Source organism: Vidua macroura, chromosome 20 (genome assembly GCF_024509145.1).
Source record: "Vidua macroura isolate BioBank_ID:100142 chromosome 20, ASM2450914v1, whole genome shotgun sequence".
NCBI lineage: Eukaryota > Metazoa > Chordata > Aves > Passeriformes > Viduidae > Vidua > Vidua macroura.
In genome coordinates this window covers 10,879,004-10,904,620 of record NC_071590.1, presented here as the reverse complement: position 1 = coordinate 10,904,620, position 25,617 = coordinate 10,879,004, and the positions used below count along the sequence as shown (strand labels likewise).

General features: G+C 45.5%; 2 protein-coding genes across 8 annotated transcripts in view; one reads left to right on the top strand and one right to left on the bottom strand.

The window, feature by feature from the left end:
* NLK (nemo like kinase) overlaps positions 1-2,732 on the bottom strand; it is a 37,863-nt gene extending 35,131 nt beyond the window's left edge. The window contains exons 1-2 of one of the 4 annotated variants that reach the window (XM_053995272.1): positions 2,591-2,732; positions 812-1,839 (exon numbers count right to left, since the gene is read on the bottom strand). In XM_053995272.1, coding sequence (XP_053851247.1) covers positions 812-1,269 — 458 coding nt within the window. In that variant the 5' untranslated portion in view covers positions 1,270-1,839; positions 2,591-2,732. Of the gene's footprint in view, positions 1-811; positions 1,899-2,244; positions 2,282-2,590 lie in introns of those variants that run through there. The other 3 variants (XM_053995271.1, XM_053995273.1, XM_053995270.1) reach the window with 3 other exon arrangements.
* Positions 2,733-2,823: 91 nt separating this feature from the next.
* LYRM9 (LYR motif containing 9) lies at positions 2,824-25,609 on the top strand. Of its 4 annotated transcripts, none has more exons than XM_053995275.1 (5): positions 2,824-2,972; positions 13,658-13,730; positions 24,313-24,457; positions 25,118-25,210; positions 25,460-25,609. In XM_053995275.1, exons 2-5 carry the CDS (start codon positions 13,726-13,728, stop codon positions 25,475-25,477), a joined length of 261 nt encoding a protein of 86 aa, XP_053851250.1. In that variant the 5' UTR covers positions 2,824-2,972; positions 13,658-13,725; the 3' UTR covers positions 25,478-25,609. The 4 variants fall into 4 exon arrangements, with proteins under 4 accessions (XP_053851250.1, XP_053851252.1, XP_053851249.1 ...); XM_053995276.1 differs by lacking the exon at positions 2,824-2,972 and adding an exon at positions 3,447-3,527; XM_053995277.1 differs by lacking the exon at positions 13,658-13,730.
* Positions 25,610-25,617: the final 8 nt, after the last annotated feature.

Below are 25,617 nucleotides of genomic sequence, written 5' to 3'. Positions count from 1 at the left end.
TGCGTTCGTGCTGCAGGAAGTGCACTGCAACACGCCTGCTCCCCAGAACAACCCCCTGCCAGCCTCCATGCTTCCCAGGCACCGCTCAGAACAGGGCACGCTGACAAACATTTATATACAAATATATACACGCTGCTGCCAGCTTTGTGTCAGTGCTCCTGAAGGGCACTAATTACATACATGGCTCTAAGGTAGTCATAAAATGCATTAGGAGAGATTCCACTCTGCTGACAGACTCCTCTGAAACGCGGCTGGGGGATAAAAGGGCCGGAGGCAGAGCTACAGCGAGGCAGGAAATCCCATTTCCATTTTTGAGAGGGGAGCAGAGTTCAGCTGCGCTGTTTTAGGTAGCGCACAGCACTACCGCGGGTCAAACCGCCGTGAGACAAAGATCTTGACAGGTGACTGCACAAGGAAGACATTTTCATACGCTTTTCATTTCTGACTCTTAAGCCGGGTCAAAATGAATATTCTAGTGCTCATTTGTTAACCTGAAATTTTAGGAAGCACGGCTCAGCTGCACGGATGCACACTCTAATTAAAGGTACAGAAAGGGCATAAACAAGCTGTATTGTCTCAGAAGAGAACGGCAGGGTGGGCTGTTAGTCAGAGGTGGCTCCTCACCACTGGGAACCTCGTTCTGCCAACGCAAACGAGCGAAGCAACTTTCTAAGAACGGAGAGGAACCAGCGAAGAAACTCTCTTAGTAAGCAGCTCTCTTGTATTCTGATTCAAATGACAAAACCAAGGATGAGTTATGATCAGGTAAAGAATGACAAGGAGGTATCGGTTCACTTTTGTCTCTACTCACCAGACAACACCAAAGGCTCCGTATCCGATGGGTCTGTCCGGCTCAATGTCCAGTTGCTGCTGTGGATGTTGTGAGTGCTGATGATGGTGCGCTTTGACTGCAGCAGCTGCTGCAGCCTGTACCTGAGCTGGGGCTGCTGCAGCCGGTCCGGGGGCCTGGCCCGGGGCCGGGGATGGGAAGTACGGCTGCTGCTGCCCTGGGTTCAACATCGCGGCGGCGGCGGCCGCGGCTGCGGCGGCCGCGGCGGCCGAGGAGGCATGCTGCTGCACGGGGTGCACCGCGGCCGCCGAGCCGGCGTGCAGGTGGTGCTGAGCATGGTGGTGGTGATGGAGGTGAGGAGGAGGGAGGTGAGGAAGGTGGTGGTGATGGTGGTGGTGGTGACCTGCTGCTGCCGCAGACGTACCGCCATTGTAAGCCGCCATCATTTTTGCGTTGGCTGTTGTGCCACAAAGAGACATTCAAAAAAAAATGCCCTTTGATTGGATAACAACTGGGTCAAGCTGTCATTTGGCCACAAAAATTAAATCTGCTACACTTTAAAAGAAGTTGGGTTTCATCATACACGGCCCACCTTTAAAAACATGGAGCTCCACTGGCCTTATCTCCTCGCGAAGCCAAACAACTCGGGGAGTCTCTTCATGTGTGCGGGCGCCAACCCCTTCCCCAGCATCCAGCCGGGCTTGGCTACTCCAACTCCATCCTTGGGCAGCTGGGGTGGGGCCGGGGTGGGTTTTTTTTCCTTCACTTTTGGTTATTTTTGTTGTTTTTCTTGTTATAAAAATTAAACACCGTGATCAATCCCCCTTCCCTCCGGAGGGAGGGCTCGGAGCCTCTGCCCTGAACACCCCGCGAGGGCTGGCCGGCCTAGCCCTGCCATTCCCACACCCTCTCCATGTGTCCCCCGAACCTCCCTGAGCCCGGGCACCTCCTACATCGCTCCCTCCTTCCAGACACCTGCTCCCTCCTTCCAGGCACCTGCTCCCTCACAGCAGCAACAACTCGGGAGTTTGCAACTTTTCCTTGAAGGCCTGAAACACACACAAGGACCCGGAGAAAGTGAAGGGGTGGGGGTGGCGCAGGGCGAGGAGAGGGGGGCGAGGGGGGGGGGGGGGGGCTGAAAAAAAAGATAAAAACAGAAAGAGGAAGGGAAGGGCCGGGGCAGGACAGGGATCGCGGGGGGGGGGTGAAGGAGGGGGGAAAGCGGCGAATGAATGACGGGGCGGAGCGGGGCCGGGGAGGGGGCGCAGGGCAGGACGCAGCGGCCCCTGACAGCGCGACCCGCGGCGGGGCGGGGCCGGCCGGGCCGGGGGGGGGGGGGTCGGGCCGGGGGTTGGAGGGCAGGGGGCCCGCGGTGCGGGCGGCGGGAGGGTCTGGGGGCGGCCCCGGGTCCCCGCCCCGCCCGGCCCCGGCCCCGGCCCCGGCCCCGCTCTCACCTGGTCCCGCCGCCCCGCGCCGCGCCGCGGGCACGCGCTCCCCCCCCCCCCCCCCCCCGCGGGGCGCGCGCCCGACGCCGCCCGCAGCCAATCGCGGCCGGCCCGCCGGGCTGCGCGAGAGCCGCCCCCGACCAATCGCCGCGCGGCGCCCGGCGCGCCCCGCCCACCGCGCGCGGCCGTGCGGAGCGCCCCCCCCCACCACCCCCCCCCCCCACCCGCGGCGCGGCCCCGCCCCCGTGACCCCGCCGGCCAATCACCGCGCGCCGCCGCGCCCGGAGCCGCCGAGACCCCGCGAGATTCCCTCACCTCACACAACCCTCACCCCGGGCGGCCCCGCCTCCCTCACCTTCCTGCCCCTCACGGCGGGCCGCCGGCCAATGGCCTCTGCTCCTGAGCCGAGTCCCGCCCCCGGGACCCGCTTTCCGCCCAATCGCAGCCGCCCATCCAATCCAATTAGCCAATGAAGAGAAGCGAAAGCCCGAAAAGAGGTCACTGGGCCAATGGCACGGGGAGGCGGGGCGGCGGCGTCACCGGCAGCGCTCCTCACCAGTGGTCGCAGGCGGTGGGCGGTGGGCGAGCCGCCGCGCCGCCAATGGCGGAGCGCGGCGCCGCCTGACGCATGAGGAAGCGGCCGCCGCGCCCGCCCTCAGGCGGCAAGCGGCCAATGGGCGGAGGAGATGTGCTGACGGGCGGCGGACGCGGCCAACAGCGGCCCGGGGCGGGGTGAGGTGAGGACGCGGCGCGCGCGGGGTCGCTGTGGGCGCTGAGGGGGCGGCGGGGAGCGGAGCGCGGGCCGCGCCGAGGGCGGGCTGAGGGGCCGCGCCGGCTCCCGGTGTCCTCGCGCCCTCGCACTGCCCGGTTCCGGTGCCCGCCAGCGGCTCGCTCTGTGCCCGCTCTGCTCCCGCCCGGGTCACGGTGCCCTCGGGTCTCGCTGGCTGCGGGCCGACCCCGCTCCGTCCCGCCGCGGTCCCGCAGCACGGGGGGCCGACGGGGGCTGCCCGCGAAGGGCGTGGGGGGCTGTGGGGTTTTGGGGCCTGTTTTTCGAGTCTCTGAGGACCCGAGAGCGGCGACTGCGGGGCTGGCAGCGGGGCCCCTGGGCCGTGGCAGCAGGTGGTGGCACCATGTCACGCCGCGCCCGAGCTCCCCTTGGCAGGAAAGGGAAATAAACCGCTAATGAGAGGGTGTAGATGCTCCCAGCAGCGCGGCCGTGGCCCGTTGCCCGAGGCAGTCTCTGCGAGGCTCCCTTCAGCGTGCTCAGAACACGCTCGGGGGCTCACTGCGAGGTACGTGTTAACCAGGACCGAAATATCCTTTGGTGGTTGTTCTAGTTCCCTCACGCTATGCATCTGCATGCTTGGGGACTGCAGTGTCTTTGGGTAAGGCATCAGTGTTCCCTGAAACACAGAGGTGGATAAAAACTCGACAGTTTAAACATAGTTTTCTCATGTGAATATTAATCATATCTGATTAATAGTTTTACCTCAGAAAAACTCTCCCAGGTTACCTTTCCCATGATGGTAGAGTTAAATTACCGTGAGGGTGGTAAAGAGGTTCTTTCAGGTGACTGAAGTGAGCAGTTCAGAGGCAGTCCGTGACTGACAGGGGATCTGCTCTGCTGTGCTGGGAGGGAGCTGACAGCCTCTCCTTCGCTGCCCCTGGCTCCTGTCTGAGCAGGAAAAGAGCCCAGCAGAGCTGTGACAGGACAGCTGCAGTGCTGAGGTGTTACCAGCAGATCCCTGAGGGTGCAGTCCTGTCATCTGTGCTCTCTGTTTGTCTCTGAAAACTGGACAGCATCGGGCTCCTCTGCAGGGAGAGGAAGAGAGTATAAATGTGACAGCCTGTTGTGACTCCTGAAACCTCAGTACAAAATCTTTCCAAGTATGGTTTGATACTTTGGGGATACTTTATAACAATGGGGTTTGGGTAATTTTTGCCTGCTCTTTGAGAATGTAATCAGGAAAAGTCTTGCAGGACTGAAGATGGCTTCTTTTGTTAAAGCTATCCCTGTTGCTTTTGGAAATATGGTTACTAATAGTCCAGTCTGGAATTATATCAGAGTTTTGCTGTCATGTCACCATCTTAAAAAGAGAGACTGCACTTAAGAAAAAAAAAAAAAAGGCAAATTTTGGTTTATAGCCATTTTCTATTACCTCTTGGAAGAAAAGACAGAATACTTATTTAGAACTCACATTTGTAGCTGTCTGAGGTTTCTGTGGAGCTGATAACAAGCCGGGTCTGAATATGGCGCACCCGAGGGTTCTCCTGGTTTCTGCTTCCCCTGGGGCTCTGGGGAGGTGTGGTGTGGGGGAGAAGGAAGGAAGCAGCTACAAAAGGGCATGGGGCTGTGTTGGCAGGATTGGAAGGCTTTTAAAACTCCCACACGTTTTTACTATGGACTTTTCTTTTTCTCTCTTCTGCAAAACCTTTTCAAGTAGTAAAAGGGAGCAGTGGCCTTATAATCCTTGTATGGGAAGCTGGGTTCTCAGTGTATTTGCAGGTCAGTGTCCCAGTGCCATTATTCAAGTCTAAGCACACAGTGTCACCTTAACTGTTTGTTCAGTTAGGTACTTTACTGGGTAAATAGGTGTCTTGCCTTAGAAGTACCCTGAAAGTGTTGTTAGATGCTGTCATGTTGGTGGATTCTCAGCAGCAGGAGAAGTGCAGGGTTTGCAGTCCTGGCACGGCACGTGTTTCCTGACAGTCCTTGACCAGATCACTCCAAACCGTGCTCCCCAGCTTCCATCTGTAAAGTGTTGGTAAAATCTGGGACCCACTTTATTGATTTCAGATGCACTCAATGCTACAGCCACGTTGTTCTACTTGCCCTTGGAAGCTGCAGCAGCCCTGCTCAGTGAGGTGAAGCCTGGTGAGGGATGTGCTTATCTTGGTGCCCATATGGAGTTCTGTCGGGTGCCAGCGTTGGGTGGCCCACCCTAACCAGTGTATCTTCCTTGCACACTGGGTTCATAAACACTTTCAGCTGGTGTCCCTGGCCTCTGTCACACTGTGGAACTTAAGAGCTCCCAGTTCAACTGCTTTTTAGGCTGTTCATGCTGCGAAGGTTAAGGAGGACAAGATCGAGTTGATTCATGTGTAAGAAAAAAACAGAAGGGTAGTAAGGAAAACATGAAACTTGCAAAGTGCTCACCTAATAGACCCTTTGTTTCCTCAGCAGAGTCTGTTACTGCATGTAGAAGTCAGTACTGTGCATCAGAAACACAGGGTTCACGCTTGTTCATTTCTGAAAAGCCACAGCTTCAAGTTTAGTCTTTTCTGACTCTTGAGAAATTTCTTTTCCTCTCAGATTTGACACTTGGTTTGCAGGGGTATAATCTCTTTGACAGTGCTCTGCATACAGGCAAGCGATGGTAGACACTTTGTAATCAGCTAGTCCTGTTTCTTTAATGCTCCTCAGCAGTGTTTTAACCTTAAAATTCTACACAAAAGATTGTATCATCTTGAACAGTATAAAATGTAATTGTCCAGTTCCAGACATAACTTGTCAGCATTTTTTTCTTGTCCCACATGAACTAGCTGTGAAAACAGGACTTGAAATATTAGAATAAGTCTTTTGATCATGTGTTGTTTATGAATGTCCTTCAGCATTTGGGTATGTAGGGGTTGTGTGAACCTTTAATGCAGAAAAAAATAACATTAAGTGGAACAAAGCATAATAAAATGCACAGATTTGTCTCTGATCCAGAAAAGGGGTGCTCTGAGCTGCACTGTTGATAATTTATCATGTGGGTGTTTGACAAGCCCACACATACCCTGATATAACACTCTGCAGATACAGTCCTCAGTGTTCTGTAACACCCTGGAAATATTTAATTCATAAATCCTGATGCTGGAGCCCTTAAGGTGTCAGAATCATGGTGCTCACGCCTGTGAATCTGAGCAGGTTTGGTTAGTCAGATAAATACCACGCTCCAAATAAACTGTGATCCTAATGTGCAACAGAATAAGCATGTACACGAAATATCATGGGATTGAAATTGCTGTTCGAGTATGTTAGCCCTTTTCTTCGCAAGGAGTAATTTTCCAGAGTTTTTGTCTTCAAAACCTTTTCTCCATGAAACTGGAAAAGAATCAATTCCTCCATTAATAAAATTCAGAGAGGAGCAGGGGAAGGAATATTTTGGTTTAGCTTTGGTTGTGTATAAAGGTTTCTGTCTTAACTTTTGAAAGGATGGCAATGTTCCTTCATCTAGGAGGAGGGCAGGATCTGCCTGTCTTGTGGAACGAGGGACAAATCCCTGCCCTGCTCAGGGCAACGTTTTAATAAGATAGAGGGAAAAGAATAGAGCAATCCAGCCGAGCAGGTGAGCTATGGTGAGGCTGGCAGTCAGGGCAGCAGGCAGGGTGACTCTTTAGAGCAGCACTGTGGGAATGTGGCACTGCTTTGGACAGCAATTAAATGTTGGAATGGTGCTTCCTGCAGCAGGGCAGCATGATGTGCCTGGGATGGGGTAGGGGACAACTGGTGTGAGTGACAGATGGTGTCATCCAAGATTGTGCTTCTCCCTGATGGTGGATATCAGACTCTGCGGGTACCTGTGTTGCTTACCTGGCCCATCAGCCACCTCTGGCTCTTGCTGAACAGTTTTTTGTGGTGGGATCACAGCCCTGCCCCAAGTCTGTCCAGTGTGCTCCATATACAGATATGATGGTCAGGATTAGCACTGCAGCTTGAAATCATCCCCAAAATGTCACCTCCTAAACACTGAACTTGTGCTCTGCAGAGCTTTCTAGCCAGAAGTGTTTTCTTTTGAGAGTTCTAAGGACTTACTGAGTTCTTTGCTGACTGCAGCATTTAAGCATGAACTTGGCTTTAAGTGGGAATGCTCGGGTGCTTACAGTTGGTTTGTAATAATTAGTCATTTACAAACTTAAGCCTGATTGTTTAGTCCCTCCCTAAACACCAGTTGCAGGGGGCAGAGGGGACATCTTTATCCCCTGCTGCTTTCTGGAGAAAGTGTCAGTTCTGTGGTTCTCTCTGTTCTATATTTCTTTGCACCAGAAATGACCCTGCTGCTCTTTGTCGACAGTGTTTCCTTTTATCCTTCTTCTGGCAGCTGCTCTTGCTCCATTCTGATGTTGGAACAGCAAATGAATTCCCTCTGAAGCAAATGTCAAGCCAGTAAAGACGTTGAAGCAGCAAGAAAATCCTCTCTGTCTCTGAAGATGGAATTGGAGACCTTTGTGAATGAGATGTTCTTAAAATAGCTCCACAGTGTGTTATCTTCCCTAGAAGGTGCAGAATTGAAAGCATCACCACAAGGCACTTGTCCTTGTGCGAGCAGCATCCCTAAATGATGGGTTTTGGAGAGGGGAGAGAAGCTACTTCCTTTTCCTCCTCTCCAGGCAAAAAGCAATGCATGATTTTAATCTCTGTGTGATGGTACATTTATGTTTTTTCCAAGAGTTGCATTGCTGTTTGCTGCTTGTTTAAATACATCACATGTTGATTGACCTTGTTCTCCATGATCCACTGTTTCCGGAGTAAACTGGTAGCTGAAATAATGCCGAGCCACAAGTTGAGTAGAGGTGCTCTGAATTACCCTAAGGTTCAGGGTGGCTATGGCCCTTGTGGAGAGCAGGGATTCTCAGCTGGTGGGGTGTGCCACAGGCTGGATAGGCTGAACTCAGCACTGAGTCACATCATGCAGCTCAGTTCCTGTCTTGGTTCAAACCTGGTGTCCAAGGAAGATAGCAGCTTTGGAAATCTTCCCTTCCTTGAAACTTCGGAGTCACTGGTTCAGGTGATGGAAGCTCCGGCTCTGTGGTCAGACTGACAACAGGCACTGGTTGTACATGGAGAATTTGGTTAGTTTGGGAGCTCTTGCTGAGATTTTTCCACCCTCAGCTAGTTTGGGGTGTTTGATTCCCTGAGAGCCTCAGGAGAGCATTGTGCCCAGCAGCAGAACAGAGCAGCAGGGATGGCGTGAGCTGCTGGGCTGTGACATCCCATTGTCCCTGAGTACAGCGCAGGGCTCACGTCCTGAAGTCCCACAACTTGATGGGCCAATGCTCCACGGGTTGCAGGTGCCTTTTGAGAATTCATTGTTGTGTTGTTGCTTCATAATCCTGTCCTTGAAATCAAATGTTTTTAAGAAAGCTTATCTTGCATATGTGCACTTCAGAGCAAAAGATGCAGGCTGCACGTGTGACATGCACATGAACTGTTGTTATTTTGTTTATCAAAAAAAATTACTGTAATGAATGGAATTGAGGGTTTGGGCAGTAAAATTAATCCAGAAAAGTCTGATACAACCTTTTGCCAGAATCATAAATAGAATCTTTTACATGTCTGTGAATATCTGAATACTTGTATTTTTCTTCAATTTGTTGGAAGGGGAATTGATAAGTAAAAATACTAGATGCAAAAATTAAATCACTAATTGAAGAACAGGGATTTTTATAGCAGTTTCATAATTATATTCATAACATAAGTTTAACTAGGAGAAATGTTAAAATTTTGACATCTTCAGTTTTTCATCTTTTGTGTGAAGATGGGAATAATTAGCTAGATTGATATAAACACAGTTTTTAGACGTTTCTCAGTTGTCTTAAGACTATTAATGTTTTTCCTAGTCACGTTTTTTTTTACTTGATAGTATCTCTTTAAGGGCTTTCTTTATCAGATCAATTCCTTTCCTACCAGGAGAACTAAAGCTTTTCAGCTGTCTGTCCAATTTATCCTTCTGGACTAAATTTCTCATCTTGAGATAACCAGCAGCAACTCTCCCCTCAGGAGATTTATATCAATTAGTTCTGCATCACTAATTCCTGTGGTACTGGGGGACCAGTGGGTTGTAAGAAAGCTGCTCTGTAAACAGTTATGGCTATTGGGGGTTTGTCTTTACTTTTTTTTGTTTAGAGGTCATGAGTGCCATCACTGGAGCTCTTGCTCATGCTTGCCCTGTCCTTGCCTGCCAGGCCGGGCACTGCAGAGGGCAGGGCTGTTTTGGGCTGGGGCTGCCTGGTGGATTCAGGGGACGTGAGCTCTGTGTGCTCTCTGGCTGCAGCAGTGGCCCTGCAGCCACCCCTGGTGTCACCAGCTCCTCACGTGGCTGGCCAGGTGGCAGGTGGGAAGTCACTGCCTCTGTTGATAACGGGAGTGGCAGATGCAGTCTGGCAGGAAAGCAGGTTAGTCTGCAGCTGGAATGCAGGCCAAGCTTCCCCTAATCCCTCCCTTAGCCACAGAAAGGTGGCTTTAATCTATTTGTTCTGCATTTGGTTGTTTTTTCAGCACTGATCTATCTGCAAATGCCATTGCACTGTTAGTCTGTTTCTATCCGTTTGCCATTAGCAGATGTGTCGGGACATGAGACTGTTTTCAGTCACTCAAGTCTAATCCCAGCAGTGCTGTAGGATCTTGGGAATTGCTCTGCATTTGTGCAGAAGTAAATGATGTATAATGTGTCATTTTTAAGAACCTGCTACCAGCAATTTTAGGATTTTGTTAGACAGCTGATTTTCTTTTTGCTGATGTTTTAGACAAAACTAATTCGATAGGATTATTAGAGGAGGAAAATTAAAAGGACAGAATCATCCAGGAAGCTCATTAAAATGGAAACCCTGAAAAAACTGGGTAATTGGGCATTGATTCCGTCCTCCTCCCCTCACTTTATGAGCTGTATTGTATTAAAAGTAACATGTCTGCAGGATGATGCTTCAACATCTGTTAGTGCTGAAACAAAATGATTTGCTTGTTTTTCCTCTCTACATTCTTCCAACATCTGTATGTGTAGATCTATCCTGTATATTTTTATCCCATCTAACACAGCTCCTTTCCAGGGAAAAGGCATCAAAGGGAATGGGATCCTCCCTTTGGTTTGGAGGGGGATTCTGCATTGCCGCTCATTTGTATTAGCTCTTGGGTGACTGGCTGTGAAATGAATCATGTGAGCGAGGACTCAGGGCTGCTCAGGAAGCCCAGGCACAGGTTTGGTGCTCTGAGATGTGTTTATGTGGAACAAAGAAGTTCACAGGCTGTTGGCTGTCTGGCTCCTGAAATATCAGTGTCACATTGTGTGATTAAACCTATGCAAATAATTGTCCTTATTTTCTGTTCTCAGAATATTTGCAGGCAAATCACATTTTTAAAAAAGTATTTCACTCTGAAGATGCTTGATAATTGTGCTGGGATTTAGATTTTTTTTTTCTTTATAGGCTGATTCAATACATTGATTCTAAATCTAGCTTGCTGAATGTTTGCTATTTTCAATCACTCTGGCTGTGATTATTGTGATAGTAAGCAATATACTTTCTCTGGTTTAAGTTTTGGATATTTGCTAAAATATACATAGTCGCATGTGCCAGTCTTAAAATTCAGTTTATTTACAAGCATGATGTTTTTCTTTCTCTCCAGTATATGTACTATAAGAATACAATTGCATAAAGGTTCATAGCGAGAAAATAGAAAAAGCGGGGCAATAGATTTTTTGAAATAATATTGGGAAATATTTTCTGATCTCTAATCATTAGGATGTTGTGTCTTCCAGACTTGAAAGTAAGCATGGGAAATTTAAGCCTGGTAAAGCACATGATTAAATCCATTCCTATCCAGCAAAATTCTTGAACTTTGATTTGAAGCATGTGCGTTAGTTATACCAATAAGTCATAACTATTCCTTAAACCCAGCCAGTGTCAGAGTGACTAAATATTAAAATTGCGAGGCAAATACTGCAGTAAATAAGATAAATATGGATGCTGGCTTTGCCATGAACTTGTCTGTGGTTTTGACTTCTACAGTAATTTTTATGGCACTTGAAATTAAAAAAAAAAAAAAGGAAATTTCAACTAATTTTTTAATATGCTGAAATGTATTAAGTTACACAAAAGAATCCATATTATAGTAATCCTGCATATATACAGGGAAAGAGTACCCAGCGTGCATGGCAGATGGTTTCAAAGGAAATCCTCGAGAGCTAGGATTAAAAAGCAATTTTCAGCAAGTTTAAAATGGGTCTCCATATTTGGGTCACAGATATTAACTCTTTCATTGCAAACAAACGAGGGAGAAGTCTGGTCAGATTGTTATGGAAATGTTTCTCCCAGTAGAAGCTGACCAGTTCATGCTGGGGAAGAAAGGTGTGAGCAGAGCAGTTGATTCTGCTCCTGGTCCTGTTCTCACACCAGTGGGAAGCAGAGTTGTGGCATACAGAGACAGGGATGTAATGCAACAAATGGGATTCATCATTCCATCAACAAACACTGGCAGCCCTCTGAAAAATAATGTGTGTGTGGCTTTGATCTTTGCCCACTGAAACAAATTTCCATCAAGACAAACAGATAAATAAGTTTTAGCATGCTAGGAACAGCAGATTTATAGCTGTTTACCTTCAGTAAATTATTACCAATCACTTTATTAAAGTGTAAAGACTTTACAGATAGCATTTCTGTATTCCTTTTGGTATGGCGAGCATGTATGATACAGGATAAATAAGAAATTGAACAGCAATATTGTTGCTCCCTCATAGACAGGAATGAACATGGGCTCCCAGGTTTTGCTTGGAAGTATGTCTGTGCATGGAAAGTAAGCCTGTTTTTCTCAAAAATGTTTTAGGGGCACACTAGAATTTTATTATTTGTTTTTAAAGGTTATATAAAATCAACACAGCCATTGTTCCAGGCTGCAGCTGTTTGGAGGTGGCATATGAACATGCAGAAATCTTGTCACCGATCTGATGCACAGAAGGGATTGAGTGCAGGTCAGCTTTGCACTGGAGGATCACAAGGAGGCACTGGGCTTTTAGTAGATAAAAATAGGGCAGCAAGTTGGAGATTATTGGCTTTAACAACTTATACCAGTTAATCACTGTGTGTCAGGAGTGTAATTCACATTTACATCAGTGCTCTCTATACACTTTGGCAGCACAAAGGAACCTCAAGTTTGACATGAACTTTTCTTTAAAAAACACTTCCAAAGTGGAAATTCAGGTTAGACCTTAAGCAGTGTTTATCACTGAACAGTGAAACAGAGCAACTGATACTGTTTTACTGTGTTCCCAAAGCTCAGCTGGGTGTATTTGGAGTAGGTTTGGAAAGCTTTCTGAGCCCAGGTGCTTGATGCTCTGCTAAGTGAATTATAGAAGTAACTGCTGGTTTGAATATCAGCCTAAGGAGAAGTTAATTGTGTTGCTCTCTGGGTATTACATTGGCTATGAGTTAACAGAGGACTGCAGTTCTGAAAGGGCATGGTGAATGTCCTGGTGGGATAGCTAACTGCAGGTGTACTTTCTAACTGCTAATTAACAATGCTAATGAGAGGTGTTTTCTGCAGCACTCGGCCAAGATCTTTATCAGAGGTCCTCTGCTCTCAGAAAGGAAAATTTAGGTGATGGATGAAAATAAGCAGCTTTTCGTGTTTAGTTCTTGTACGACAGCTAGAAAGAGTCAGTGGACTCAGGATGAGCTTTTGAAGTTGAATCTGTTCTTCTGGGTTCTTGTTTCACACTGTCTATTACAGTAAGTCTGCCTGTGAGCATCTTGATATGGCCTTCAGAGGGCAAATATAAGTGCTGACATTAGATACCAAAACTTGAACATCAACATCCCAAGCTGTTGTCAATCATCATACGTCACCAAGTTATTCTACTGTTAAATACTTGGGGGAGAAAAAAATAATCTGTGGCAACAGCTGTCTTTGATCCATGTGTTTGTAAATGTGCTTGAGAATTTTGCCTTAGATTTTTCAAAGATTCGTGTCTTTCAAAGGGAGGCAAAACAGATCAGTTCAGAGTCTCTGTTGTTGTTATCTTCCAGGACACTTGTTTTAAGTAGTTTTTTAAAATCTCTGTGAAGGATCTGAGGTAAAACCTGATCCAAATGTCTTTGGATAGCCAGAGAAATCTATGAAGTTTGCTTGACTTCAACAAAGTTAGGAGAGGTTCTAAATAAACAAATTAGTGTTGGCTTTAGAGAATGAGTTGCTTTGCTTTACTCACTGTACAATCGTAAAAAGCAGTTTCTTGTGTGCAGTCTGTTGTTGCCTGGGTCCAAAGCAGTTTTTTGTATGCAGAATACTGTAAAGTAATTATCATGTCATTGTACAGCGTTCTGAGTGCAAGAAACTGTGGCTCTTTAAAGGAGGTAAATGCTTTCTTACCTCCAGCAACTCTTATCAGGAAATATTGAAGGGTCAGTTCTCCTCAGTCAGAATTTCTCTCTACTTAAATATTTTTGTAGGGTATATTTTTTTAAGCTTTTCAGCGTAGATGACTGAAAGCAATAGCCTGTCCATGTTAAGGCCATACATTCATGTCTGATGTAACTGGTCAGATGAAAGTGAAAGCTCCCATAGGAATAAACTGAGCTATGGATGGGTTTCTCAGCACTTCTTTATTAATGGCACTTCAAGTACCGAGCTGAGGAGAAACAGATAATGAAAATTGATTCTTCTCTGCAGGTCTCTTGCTTACTTTTGGACTTGGACAGGCATAATCTGTGAAGATAATTAAAGTTCCTCTACTTTAGATGCTGTAAGTGAATTTTTCGTTGTGTATATTGTATCTGGTTGAGAATATGCACCTGAAGTATCAGCATTGACCAAAATATCATGTAGAGAGGCTAGAGGGCTGAAAAAACTTGTGAATGAAGAATGTTCCCATTGGCAGTGACACAGGCTGGTGGACCTGGCTGTCAGCATGGCAGTTGAGTTCCAGGTGCCATGATAACATAGTGGGACATTTCCAATACCTTCTACTATTCAATAGACTTCTCCCAGAAGAGGCCTGCCCACTTTAAAACCTGTCCCCGTGGCAGCAGAGTCTTTGGAGCATGTGGGATAATGCCCTCCCTAGAGCAGGGAATGGGCTGTAGCTGGCACTGCAGGAAGGCAGAGGATGTGTAGGAGGCTGGGAACAGAAAGCTGTGGCTTTGACCTTGCTGCAGCATCCCTTCGGGATCCATAGGTCACGGCTCTCTGCTGCCTAATTGTCACAAGTGGGGGGAATGACACATTTCTTATTTCTAGGAGAGCGTCTTTAAAACATCTGATATTCTTCCATTGAAAGCGTGCAAAAAGCTCTTATCCCCATTTTCTCCCCAAAGCTGTGGGAACAATTTTCTGGCTTGTAGAACAAAGAAGTAGGAACAGATGACATAGCCAACATCTGCACCTGGCTCACGGAGGAAGCGAATATTTGGCATAGAAGCTGAGCTCCCTTCTGCCAAGAGAGCCATGCCGATGCAGTTGTTCAGGGATGAAGATGGCAAAATGTCTTTTCCTTATTGACTCACCAAAGCAATTTTATTGATCTGCTAGAGTAAAAAAATTCTTGGGAAGGAAAATGTCTTCACTTTTAAATATCAGAGTTTAGTCAATGGTTAATCAAGTGCTGTCTAACCAACCCCGTTAAGATTTTGGTGGTGTATCACTTCAGTTCCGATGGCAGACACATCACATATGGGTTGCCATTTTGATGGCTTTGAATGGTAATCTGACCCATAAAAACTGAAGCATAATATGCAAACTGATTTTTTTCTGGCCTGCCCTGTTCTTGGTGCCATCTGTGTTAGGATGGAAACGAGCCTGCTCAAAACGTGGGCTGCCGATTTTGAGCTGATCACAGATGGGTTTGAAAGAATAGCCTTGTGTGCACAAGGAGAGGGAAGATGCTCCTGAGCAGGAAGTTTCACTTGAAACCATATTATGTCTGCTAAATCCTGTGGCCTGTGGAACAGCTACCAGACCTTTCCTTGAATTCTTCATATGGATTAAGTAAACTAAATTTACCTTCTAAATATCAAGAAAACCCCCACAACTTCTAAATATTGCTCTTCTTCCGCTACTGCATTCTACTGCTGTCATCAATAATGGAACAGAGTACAGAAAGCTGACATTACCTGACCCTGTCAGGCATTTGCTGTGCATCTGTTCAGCAAAACTGGGCACAATAAATTATTTCATGAGTTTTGTAGATGAGTTTTAATCTGTAGTGTGAATCCTGTTGAACTTACAGGATTCAGGCTGCTGTTTCTGGATTTCTGTCTTTGACAATTAATAAAAGTCTGTGTTGTAGGTGAAGGTGAGTACCTGTCCTCTGCTGTTGCATCTCAGATCAAAAATTCAGATACTTAAGTGCCTATTTCTCACTGTGGTCAATGAGATCTTGGTTTTCTCATGTTGAGAGAGCCTGTGCTCTAAAGTTAGAGATTGACTGGCCACATCTTACGTGGAACCACAAGTGTCCTGGTACTATTTATAATCCCAAGAAACACATTAAATAATTTTCGCTGGTTAGAATGGTGTACAGAACTCTGATTTCTTTTTTTACTCTCTTTAAACCAATGACATTGTTTGAGTGACCGTTTCTTTGTCAGAAAGGAAGCCCGTAGAAGGCGGCACTCATTGATGAGTTTCATGGTCGTGACACACTTGAACATCCCTTTCAAGACATCTTGAAGCCTTTTATTTCCAGGCTAAATAAACACCAATTTCAGCAATGTCTCATCTACTCCCTTTAATTACTGCTGCTGAGAGAAAGTTTCTGCCAATGCAAATGTGCTATTTTGTCATGTCACATCAAATTGCATCAGCCTTATATTTAGGAACAAAAAGAGGGGGAGGCTGAGACAGGATGTGGCTGCAAATGGAACCAAAGGGTTTTCTTAAATACAGGCTGAAAATAGACAATTGAGGCAGTGATGCTTTTTCAAGCAAAAATCCATGAAAGGGAAAATGAAGGCTGTGACGGCAGAGCAGGGCTGGGGGTGGGCAGAGGGAGTTCTGGGGGAGGCGGGGTGCTGGCAGGGAGCGGCTGCTGAGCTCCTCACTCACACGGACACCCTGTGTGTCAGGTGGGCATGAGGTGCATTTGGGCTAGGTAAGCCCACAGCTCGCTCCTGTGTGCTGGCTGAAGGAGGGGGGAGCTGTGCTTCCCTCCAGCCTGTGCCTGCCCTTTCCCCGAGGATGTCTCCCCATGCAGCAGTAACTCATCTCTCTGTACGAAAGAGACTGTAGGAAAGAGGCATAGACAAAATTTGAGTGGCTGTCCAGAAAAATGTTGGAGCCTTTGAAAAATCCCTCACACCACGTTAAAATGTAGTATCTCTACAGAAATAATATTTTTAAAAACTTGTTCTTTAGAAAACATTAGCATCTTCCCCATGGAAAACACTTTTTGCCCCCTCAGTACTGGGCACAAAAGGATCTGTTGAAATCAAATGCATAAATTATGGATGTAATGGAGCTTGCTTTGAACTGATGAGTCTGATCAGAGCCTGGTGGCAATTAAATCCAGTTCTGAAAAATCAGCTGTGTTTGAGAACCAGCAGAACTCAGGGAGGAAGTGATCTGGGGGCGTGTGAGCAGCACCTACTTAGCAAATTGGAAAAATATTATTCATTTCTTACATCTAAGCACTTGGAATCTCTCCTCAGAAGCAATTGGTGATGATAGAGGTAATATTTTTATTCTTGTCACCAAGGATAATGAAAATGCAGTAGAAGCTTGGAAACTTTTGTATTTACAGCATTATGACAGGGGTAAGTCAAGCAGCATTTCAGGCTGAAGCCAGAGAGCAAAGGTACCCAGGTCTCCATGGCTGGATGTCACTGGTCCTGCAGGACTGTAAAACGTTAAACAGAGTGATGGTGCCAGCTGTTAAATTCCTTACAACAGGCAAGTACTAACCGTAGTGCTAAATCCATGCACACAGTGCCCCTGGAGGGGAAGAAGGCAAGGAAAGCTTACCTGGGGCAGCGTGTGGGGGTCTGTGCCGGGCTGCACGGGGGCAGGGACGGCCTTGGGGCTGTGTCCTGCCTGGGTGCTCTGCCCTCGGTGGGCTCGGGGTGCTGAAGGCTCTGTCTGACCCTGAAACAGGCCAGGGGTGCTTCCTGCAGGGTGAGGCAGCAGGGCACAGTCCTGAGACATTCTGCTACTACTTCCAGCATTAATTTGCATAGAGTTCCTTGGATTTCATTGTCATTTAACCACACTTCCCAAGACTTAACCACATCTGATTTTTGCTTCCACTGACATTTTCTTTCCTTTTAAACACATAAGCATTAAAAAACCGTCAGTAAAAATGTGTGTAGCAAGGAAGGCATTTCTGTAATACTTTTTCAAAGCAAATCACAGAAATATTAAATGGGGGAGGAAAAAGATGTTTGGTTTTTATAGTTCGGGTTTGTTTGTTTTGAACTGATTAAGTCTGAAAATACTAGATAAAAACTGCAGATCAAATGAAAAGACTTCATAAGCAGCATCCTCCAGATTGTTCTTCAAAAAAACCACCCAACTGCCAACAGTACAACAGAGAAGTGTTCTTAATTAACATCTGCAGTTAGAGAAGCATTGTGGATCTCTTAAACGTATTATTAAATCTTCATTGTTTAGGTAATTGGATGGGGACAGACACTTGTGCTGAGTGCTATGTCAAATTCATCAGGGCCTGCTGTAATTCTAGTGCATTTGCTGGATTTCACTGCTTTTGTCTGGGTGCAGGGGTAATTTGGAGGGTTGAGTGAAGCCAGATGACTGTAATGAACTCATTTTGTGTCTTCGACTCTGTTTGGGGGGAAAAAAAGATGCTATTTATAGGGTATTTTGTATTGTTAAGACTTCTGTTCTTCCTGTCTCTCAAAGTTTCTCTGGGTCGCTGTTTTTGCTTCATCACCAATAATTATATCAAGTTAATTCAGCGTAATTGAGTTAATTATTAGCACTGGAGGTTACCACCAGGACTTCAATTGAACCAAAGCTTTTATCCCCCTTTTAAACCTGAGGTTTCACCAAATGTAAACAAACCAGAATCATGGGTGAAACCTAAGGCATCTCCATTTCCATCAAATGCTTTTGCCACTCAGAATTGTCCTGCCATACTCATTCACTGAGGTGAGTATTGATAAATGCAAAGGGAAAAGAGTTTTCTTTCACCCTCCTTCATCTCTGCCAGAGCTCTAAGTTAGTTGAGTTACTCAGTAGAGTTGGTGTGTTGTGTGTAATCAGTTAAGAGCGAGCCCTGTACCACCGAGAGCAAATGTCCTGCGGGGTTCTGAGGGGTGTCTGTATTTGTGAGGGCTTCTCACTGCCCACACCTTCCTTTTCCTTAGATTGCCTTTGAGCTAGACTAGGTCTTGGAGAGTGACAATGAAGTTTTGGGGAAAACTTGAGCTATGGCTTTAAGAGCTCAGAAGTGTCCCCAAGACATGGTGGGATCTGCCCCTGATTAGCTGTTGGTATGGAAACAATCCCGATTAGTGAGCTGGGCCAATCCCCCTAAGAGGCTAAAGGCTCCCAGACTTACATGTCCTGTAATACTGCTGCTTATAAACACTGCTCCCAGGAACGTGGATTTTGCTCAGGATGTGGGGGGTCAAATTCATCCGTGGTTTAATTCCACCACAGACAGGGTTTATGCCAGGAAAGGGGTTGGCTCAGATTATTACTGTGATTGAGAGTGAGGGATTGGCAGATGCTAAATTTCAGCAGGTGTGGATTTGGAATAATAGACATTGAGTTGTTCCAGACACTGCTGTGAAGGATAATGTGAGTTGGGAAGGACAAGTCACATTGGGAAGGATGAGGTGTAGATCCCAGGGCAGGGCACAAGCCCCATCGTCACCATCCAGGGATTATGTGCATAGCCAGGGCTGGAAGGGATGTGCTGGGGGGAGCAGGAAAAGGAGAGGTCACACTGCACAGGGTTTATTCCCTTGCAGACTAAGGGAAGGCTCAGAGGAGTATGTTAGGTATTTTTGGTTTAAAAAACCAAATATTTTTAAGTTAAACTTTAGTCAATAGTGTGGATCACAGTGACTTCTTTTGCTGTTTTAAATTCTGATTCTCCATCTTTACGAGTTTGTCAACTCTTGTACTTTCCTAAAAAAAGCTCTTTCTGTACTGACAGCTTCTTGTTTTACTGTCTTGACTTTTTCTTTAAAAAATTTTAAAGTTGAATTGCATGAGCAAAGTAAGCATGTGTTAAAGAATAATGGTAAAATAAACTTTAACCAATTTCAGTCCTTCCTGAACAGTGAGAAACCACTACAAAACCTTATGTAAGACTTACTATTCTTCCCATGCTTGTCTGAGCCATAGTCCATAGAGTTAATGTGGTCATTAATCAGACTGCATGGTTTTGCCCTTCAAAGGCACTTCCATGCCTTATGCTGCCAACTGGGTATCTGTCTGTCAAGAACAGTTGTGGCAGCTTATTTGGTGTTTCAGAAGGTGATACAACCTCAGCCAGAAAGTTGTTGCACTTACTGACATGAAGAAGTTGGGAGAATCACAATTGCTGAACTGGAACTAAGCACTGGATAATTTCAAAATACAATATTTACAAGAAAGGAATGAACAGGCAGTTTTGGTTTAAAGTTGATAACTCAATTTCTATTCAGGCATGATCCCAAAGGTAAATACGTACAGATTTGGCCACTGTGAACAAAATTAATTTTAACAGCAGTTGAACTGAGCAATTCAGAGCTGAGAAGAAAAAGTTCTTTTGAGACTGTGCCTTTCAGAATTTCCTTTAAGCCGGGAGAATAATTTTCAGGAGAAAAAAATGGAGAAGTTTGAATTGCACCTAAACCAGGAAGGTTCCTGTCCTCACTAGTGAGCATGCACCAAAGAATGTTACTCCAATTAGTCTGATCATGCTTATTAATTATACAGAACAAGGTAATCCGGCCTCAGCATGGGCAGCATGTTTCCTCACTGGTGTAGGATTGCAAAAGCCTGAGTGTTTTATTTGCAGTATTGCATGTCTGTGCTGTGTGATACCAAACCAGGCTGTAAGGTAAGATATCTGCCCTGTGGCTTTGGTTAATTTATACAAGTAGTCATTATGCCCAGCTCTAGCACTCTTTGTCATTCTCAAGATTTATCAATTACAATTCTATATTTTGTGTTTATATTATATTTATAATTTATTATGTTTTATATTTCTAAACTGGTGACATTGTTGAGTAGCATTAGGCCTGATCCTGATGCTATAGAACTGCATGAAGGTTGTCTAATCAGTGGTGATTCCTTGTCAACAGAGATCTTCAGGATCTGTCATTTGCCAGTACTTAACCCTTCATGTGCTCTACAAATATTGTGTAAAGCAAACTTTACACTGCAGGGCTGTCCCCCCCAAATTGTTCTGCAGAGTCACCTGACATTGCTTCTGGCTCATGCATCAATCAGAGCATAAAGGGGAGAGGAGTAGAAATAGGAGTGAACAGGCCTGGCTACCATCACTCACGCAAGGGGACTTTGCAGCTCGTGTTTAGAAAGGACAAAACCCCAACAATGCTCAGCCCCGGCTCGTCAGAAGCGATCACATCAAAGCCGCTGTCTCAATAAGAGCCAGCGAGATGTGGCTGCTGGAAGTGACTGCAGCATTGTCCGTGCTCACCCACACAGCAGGGCTGGGGCTGCAGGGCGGGGCTGCCAAGCGTTCCGAGCCTCTCGTGCCTGTGAGCAGGCAGGGACGGATGGACAGACAGACGCTGGCTGGTTTGCCTGGGGCAGCAGAGCCCCTCACACTGCCCCGGAGGCGCCAGGCGCTGCCGTGACCCACTGGGGACTGAGGGGAGGTGTGACGGTGTCATGAGCAGCGAGGGCAGCTGTGTCCCAGAGTGGGGAGTTCTGCCCCTGCTGCAGGCACTCGGGGCTGGACTCACAGGCCTGAATCTGGGAAACCTGGAAGGGAGGACAGATGTGACCAAAGAGGAAGAACCTTCTGGGTAGCAGCAGTTCCCTTGGGTGCCTTCCTGGGCTGATGTCACAACGTGAACTAAGATGTTTTGTGGTTAAAGAGGCTTCAAAAAAGCTTCAAATTTCTGTGTTATTTTGGCATTCTTATTTTTCCTGAGATCATGAGGTTTGACGAGGATGGAGAATCATAAACTCCTGAGTTAAGACTTCTGAGGGTGTAATACTTCAAAGTAGTAAAACACATCCCTAGCCTGTATACTGGGGAAAGAGAGGGTGGAGCAGGAAGGAGGAGCCGACCTGTAAACAAGACCAGCTCAGGTAACTCTTGCAGTCCTTTAATTAACAACTCTAGTCTCTGGAGCCCAGCTTTGGTGGCTGTTTAACTAGTTTGGAGGGATTGGAATCGTGACTGTTGAACTGTGGGGATTTCCTTGAAAAACACAGTAGCAGGAAAAAAAAGTAAACTGAGGGCAGTGGCATAGCGTCAGGTTCGTCAGGGTTCTGCTGTGCACGGGGTCAATTGCCAAACCTGCTAATGCAGAATGAAGATTAATTGGCTTTGGTCAGCATTTGCTTCACTATCTGAATATCATTATCAGGAATGTAAATGATTATGCAATGCAGAGAAATGCCACAATAGTCTCAGTGTCTCCTTTTATACTTGTCTCTTTGTGAACGGGGCTTTATCTAAATGCAAATGTGATTTCAGCCTTCTGATTAGGACATTATACAGTCATCCATTCCAGAAAAGCACAATTAGCGGATTATTTTATTTCTGACTCAACAGTTCTTGGTGTAGATCGTTTGTTTGTTGTGCTGTGCATGATATTTAAGTTATCAGAGGGAGATTTACATTATTAGTCAGGATTATAGCCAGATTTTGTGAGGTTGAGAGTTTTTGCGTGGCAAATAAAACTGGTAGCATTTGTGGGATTCGAGGGGAGATGTTTTCAGAACAAAAGGCAACAGTGCAGATTCTTACTGTGCTTCATTGTCCTCTTTGTGCCGAGGAAGGGGCAAATCACAGTAGAGGCTATGCAGATTCTCCAGTGCATCAGGGTGCACTAGAGCAGGGTGTAGCATTACCTGTTGTCAGGATCTCGTCCCTGTTGAGGTGTGCTTGTACAGGGCACCAGTATCTTAGAACTTAACAATGGGCAGGTAATGAGATTATTTCTTATTAAACAGCCACTTTACCAAAATAACCATCAAGTTTTCCAGGTGCTGTGGTAGATTTCCAGTGAAGTTTTCACTAGACGAAGTTACATCCTAAGAAAAACATAGATCTTTGGTGATAAACTTCCATGTGAAGCTTGCCCATATCACAGCATTTGTAGCATTTTTGGAGCTGTGTATCTGTCCGAACTCAGGTGGTTTGGTTTTTTAATTTGAATATGAGAGCCTTATAGGAGTTTAGGTTTGATAATAGATGGGGTGAAAATTTCCATCTTCAAACCTTTTGGAAAGTCCAGTATTTATGAAAGGCAAAGGATATTTTTTTCCCCAAAAAAATTCATCCATGCAAATGTATTTGTCACACAATTTGAATTCAACAGCTCATCATTTTCCCATGAAAAATTACTGCAGTGGAAAATTCCTAATTATCTGTAGTGAAACATTTTCAATTCCATTGATCAGCTTCATCTTTCCATATCCATATGTTTCCATGACTGGTTCCTTCCTCTCTCCCAGAGCTGCTTTCCTGTGTGCTGGAGCAAGCTGTCCTGGACAGTCCCAGCACATGAGGGATCTTTGCATTTGTGACAGGAAATCTATTACACCACTTAGGTTTAATTAGAGCACAATGACATGTGATGAGTTTACACATCAAAGCCTAGAAACAACTTCACAAATTGGCTCTGGTCCCAAAGTGTATTTTGGGATCTGTATTGAATTTTGGGATGTTTCGCTGTATTAAATGGGAATATGTGAAATGCAGGGTTGGGTTCTTAGGGTCAGTGGAATTATACAAATTCTTACCAGCCAAGAATATAGCCCAAAAAAACTTGCATGTGAAGTTAAATTTGGACTCAGATCAATTTGAATCCAACTACATATTCCAGTTTTCTGTATCAGATGATGAAAATTCTCTCTCTCATGGAGAGAGGGGCAGTGAATAATTCAGTCTATATGTTAGGAGTCATATTTTGGAGCTGCTTGTCTTTCTGCTGCTTGAAGGGGAATGCAGGGATCTCTCAGCTGAATGTTGGGTGTGTAATCACCTCCCATACTTGAATGCCAAAGTGAAATTAATCCAAACCAAAAATGCATGGAGTTGATGCCCAGCATAGGTTTCACTGCAAAGAGAAAAGGATATTTTACAGAAAAAAAACATTGGAAGAAAACAAGAGATGAATGTGTTGAGGTTTGGCAGTATTTGGATCCCATAATGATGGGCATTTATAGGTGCATAGAGAGGAGATTTTCCCCACTGCAACAAGATTTAGTCTGTGCAAATATACAACCCAGGCATGTAATAGCTGTCGTGGTGTACTCTGAAATACATTTGGCTAAAGGACTTAAATTACTTAAGAAAAAGGAAAAAAATATTTGAAATAATGAGTAGGTATCATAATGGGTGCTAAAACAATGGCATGCACCTACTTCATTATTCAGTTGCTTATTTATTATCTCTATTCTTAAGAGTAATGATGTAAAGAGTGCCTTTTTCCAAATGTTAATTTAGTTCTTTGCAGATGGCAACCATCTGTTAAATGACAAGGCATTTACAGTCTTTGATTAGCACTTTATAGGACTTGGATGGACTTACTGTTACGACTTGTAAATATAGTTATGGACGTGAAACTGAGTAGATTTGTTCTTTTCCTGTTGCTGTTACCAATCCATGTAAAATTTCAAACCTAACAATGTTTTTGTCTGTCTTCTATACTTACACGTGTTGTTTCCAGCTGAAGCCTTGAAACTCTTGACAGGATGACAAAATAGGAGATACTGTTAAATTCCAGCACCATTTGTAGCCATTGTGAGCGTCCTCATTCTAAAAAGACACCATGTGGATGAACTCCTAGGGATGCTTCAGGAAAGCACTGGAAGTTTGAGGGACTTTAAGGATCCTGGTTTAGCAAGTAGGAACCTCGCAGTGGGCTGTGATACAGGTTTGGGTGCTCACGAAAAGTCCCACTGTCAGTCTGCCTGGCTATTCCCATCCCAGAGTGATCCTCTGGAGTGAGCTCTGCACTTTACTCCCTTGAGCAGTGACAGCCAACCCCCGTCTGTCCATAAACTCAGCAAGTTCTCATTCATTTCATGTTGGGGTTTATTCTGAAGTTTCTGCAGGCTCTGCTGCCGAGCCTCAGTCTGCCGGCCCTGTTCTCGTTGCGTACCATTACTTGGCGCTTTTATTTCCGTGCTGTCGGTAAAGCTCACGGTTGTTGTGGTTTGCTGTGTTGCAGAGCCGCCGCGGGCCCGGCCATGTCCCCGCTGCCGGAGGCGGAGCTGGTGCGCAGCTCGGTGCAGCTGTACCGGTACCTGCTGCGCTGCTGCCGCCGCCTGCCCCCGGGCCCCATCCAGCAGCACTACAGACACGCCATCCGGCAGGTGCGCTGCCGCGCCCCGCGGCCAACAAAAACTGCTCTCCTGCCGGCTTGACACCTTCGTGCATTTGAAGGGTTATAGTGGGAGTGTGTGAAGGACCTTGTATTTTTGTTTGCTTTGAATCTGAAACCTATTTTTCTTGGCTTTCATCTCTAATTCTTGTGTTAGTCAAGAGAGTGAACAGTCATTACTTCATAAACACATCTTTTATGGTGAAACCTACTGGTTCCATCAGTCATTCATATATCCCCCCATCAGGGTAAATCTCATCTGACTGTTCATGTTCTATACTTTATATGGAAGTAATTTCATGCTTTTGATCATACCTATTGTCCTGTTTCTAGTTTTAACATAGCAGGCAATTTCAGTTGTTCTGAATTGAAGTTCTCTGGAGTTTTTGTTGTTGATGTATGAAAGGAGTAGAATACTTAACATAAAATTCCATACGACCAGACTTTTTATGGAAAGAGGATGGCCAGAGAGGATGGTGTCACAATGTGTAGTTTTACTACACATTTCCCGAGTACTGCACGTTTTTCCCGAGTAGTTTTACCGTTTTAGACCAACAGTTTATTTGCAACAAATATTTTTCTGAGATTTAAATGCTATCTTTATTTTGACAACTGTTGTGTTGACAAGTCAGTGACACTTGGAATGTTGCAGAGTTTCAAAGTCCATGCTGATGAAGACGATCCTGAGCGAATCCAGCAGATCATTAAGAGAGCCATTGAAGATGCTGACTGGGTGATGAATAAAGTAAGTGCTTCTTCGGATTGTCTGCATTTTGGTTTCAGTTCAGAACAAAGAAAACAATCTAGTCAATAACTGTGCCTAATTTACTGTTTTATACTGCAAAGGGAAAGCCTACCAAATTTCAATCTACCTTAAAGAAAGTGGACATAAATTTATGTGGATCATGAAGAAGAGTTGTAAATCCTTGTTGGTATGAACTTCTACTTAGTTATGTGCTCTTTCCCACAAAAAGTTTCTTTTTTTTTTTTTCAGTATAAAAACCAGAAGTAGAAGAGGAAGGATGAAACCAAGGAAGACATTGATAAACATCCTTAGAGGACTTGCAGTCAAGCCCAGTACTATATTAGAATTATTGCCTGAAGTTTTCTCTTGGATAATATAAATACAATAATTTATATTTCACTGGGATG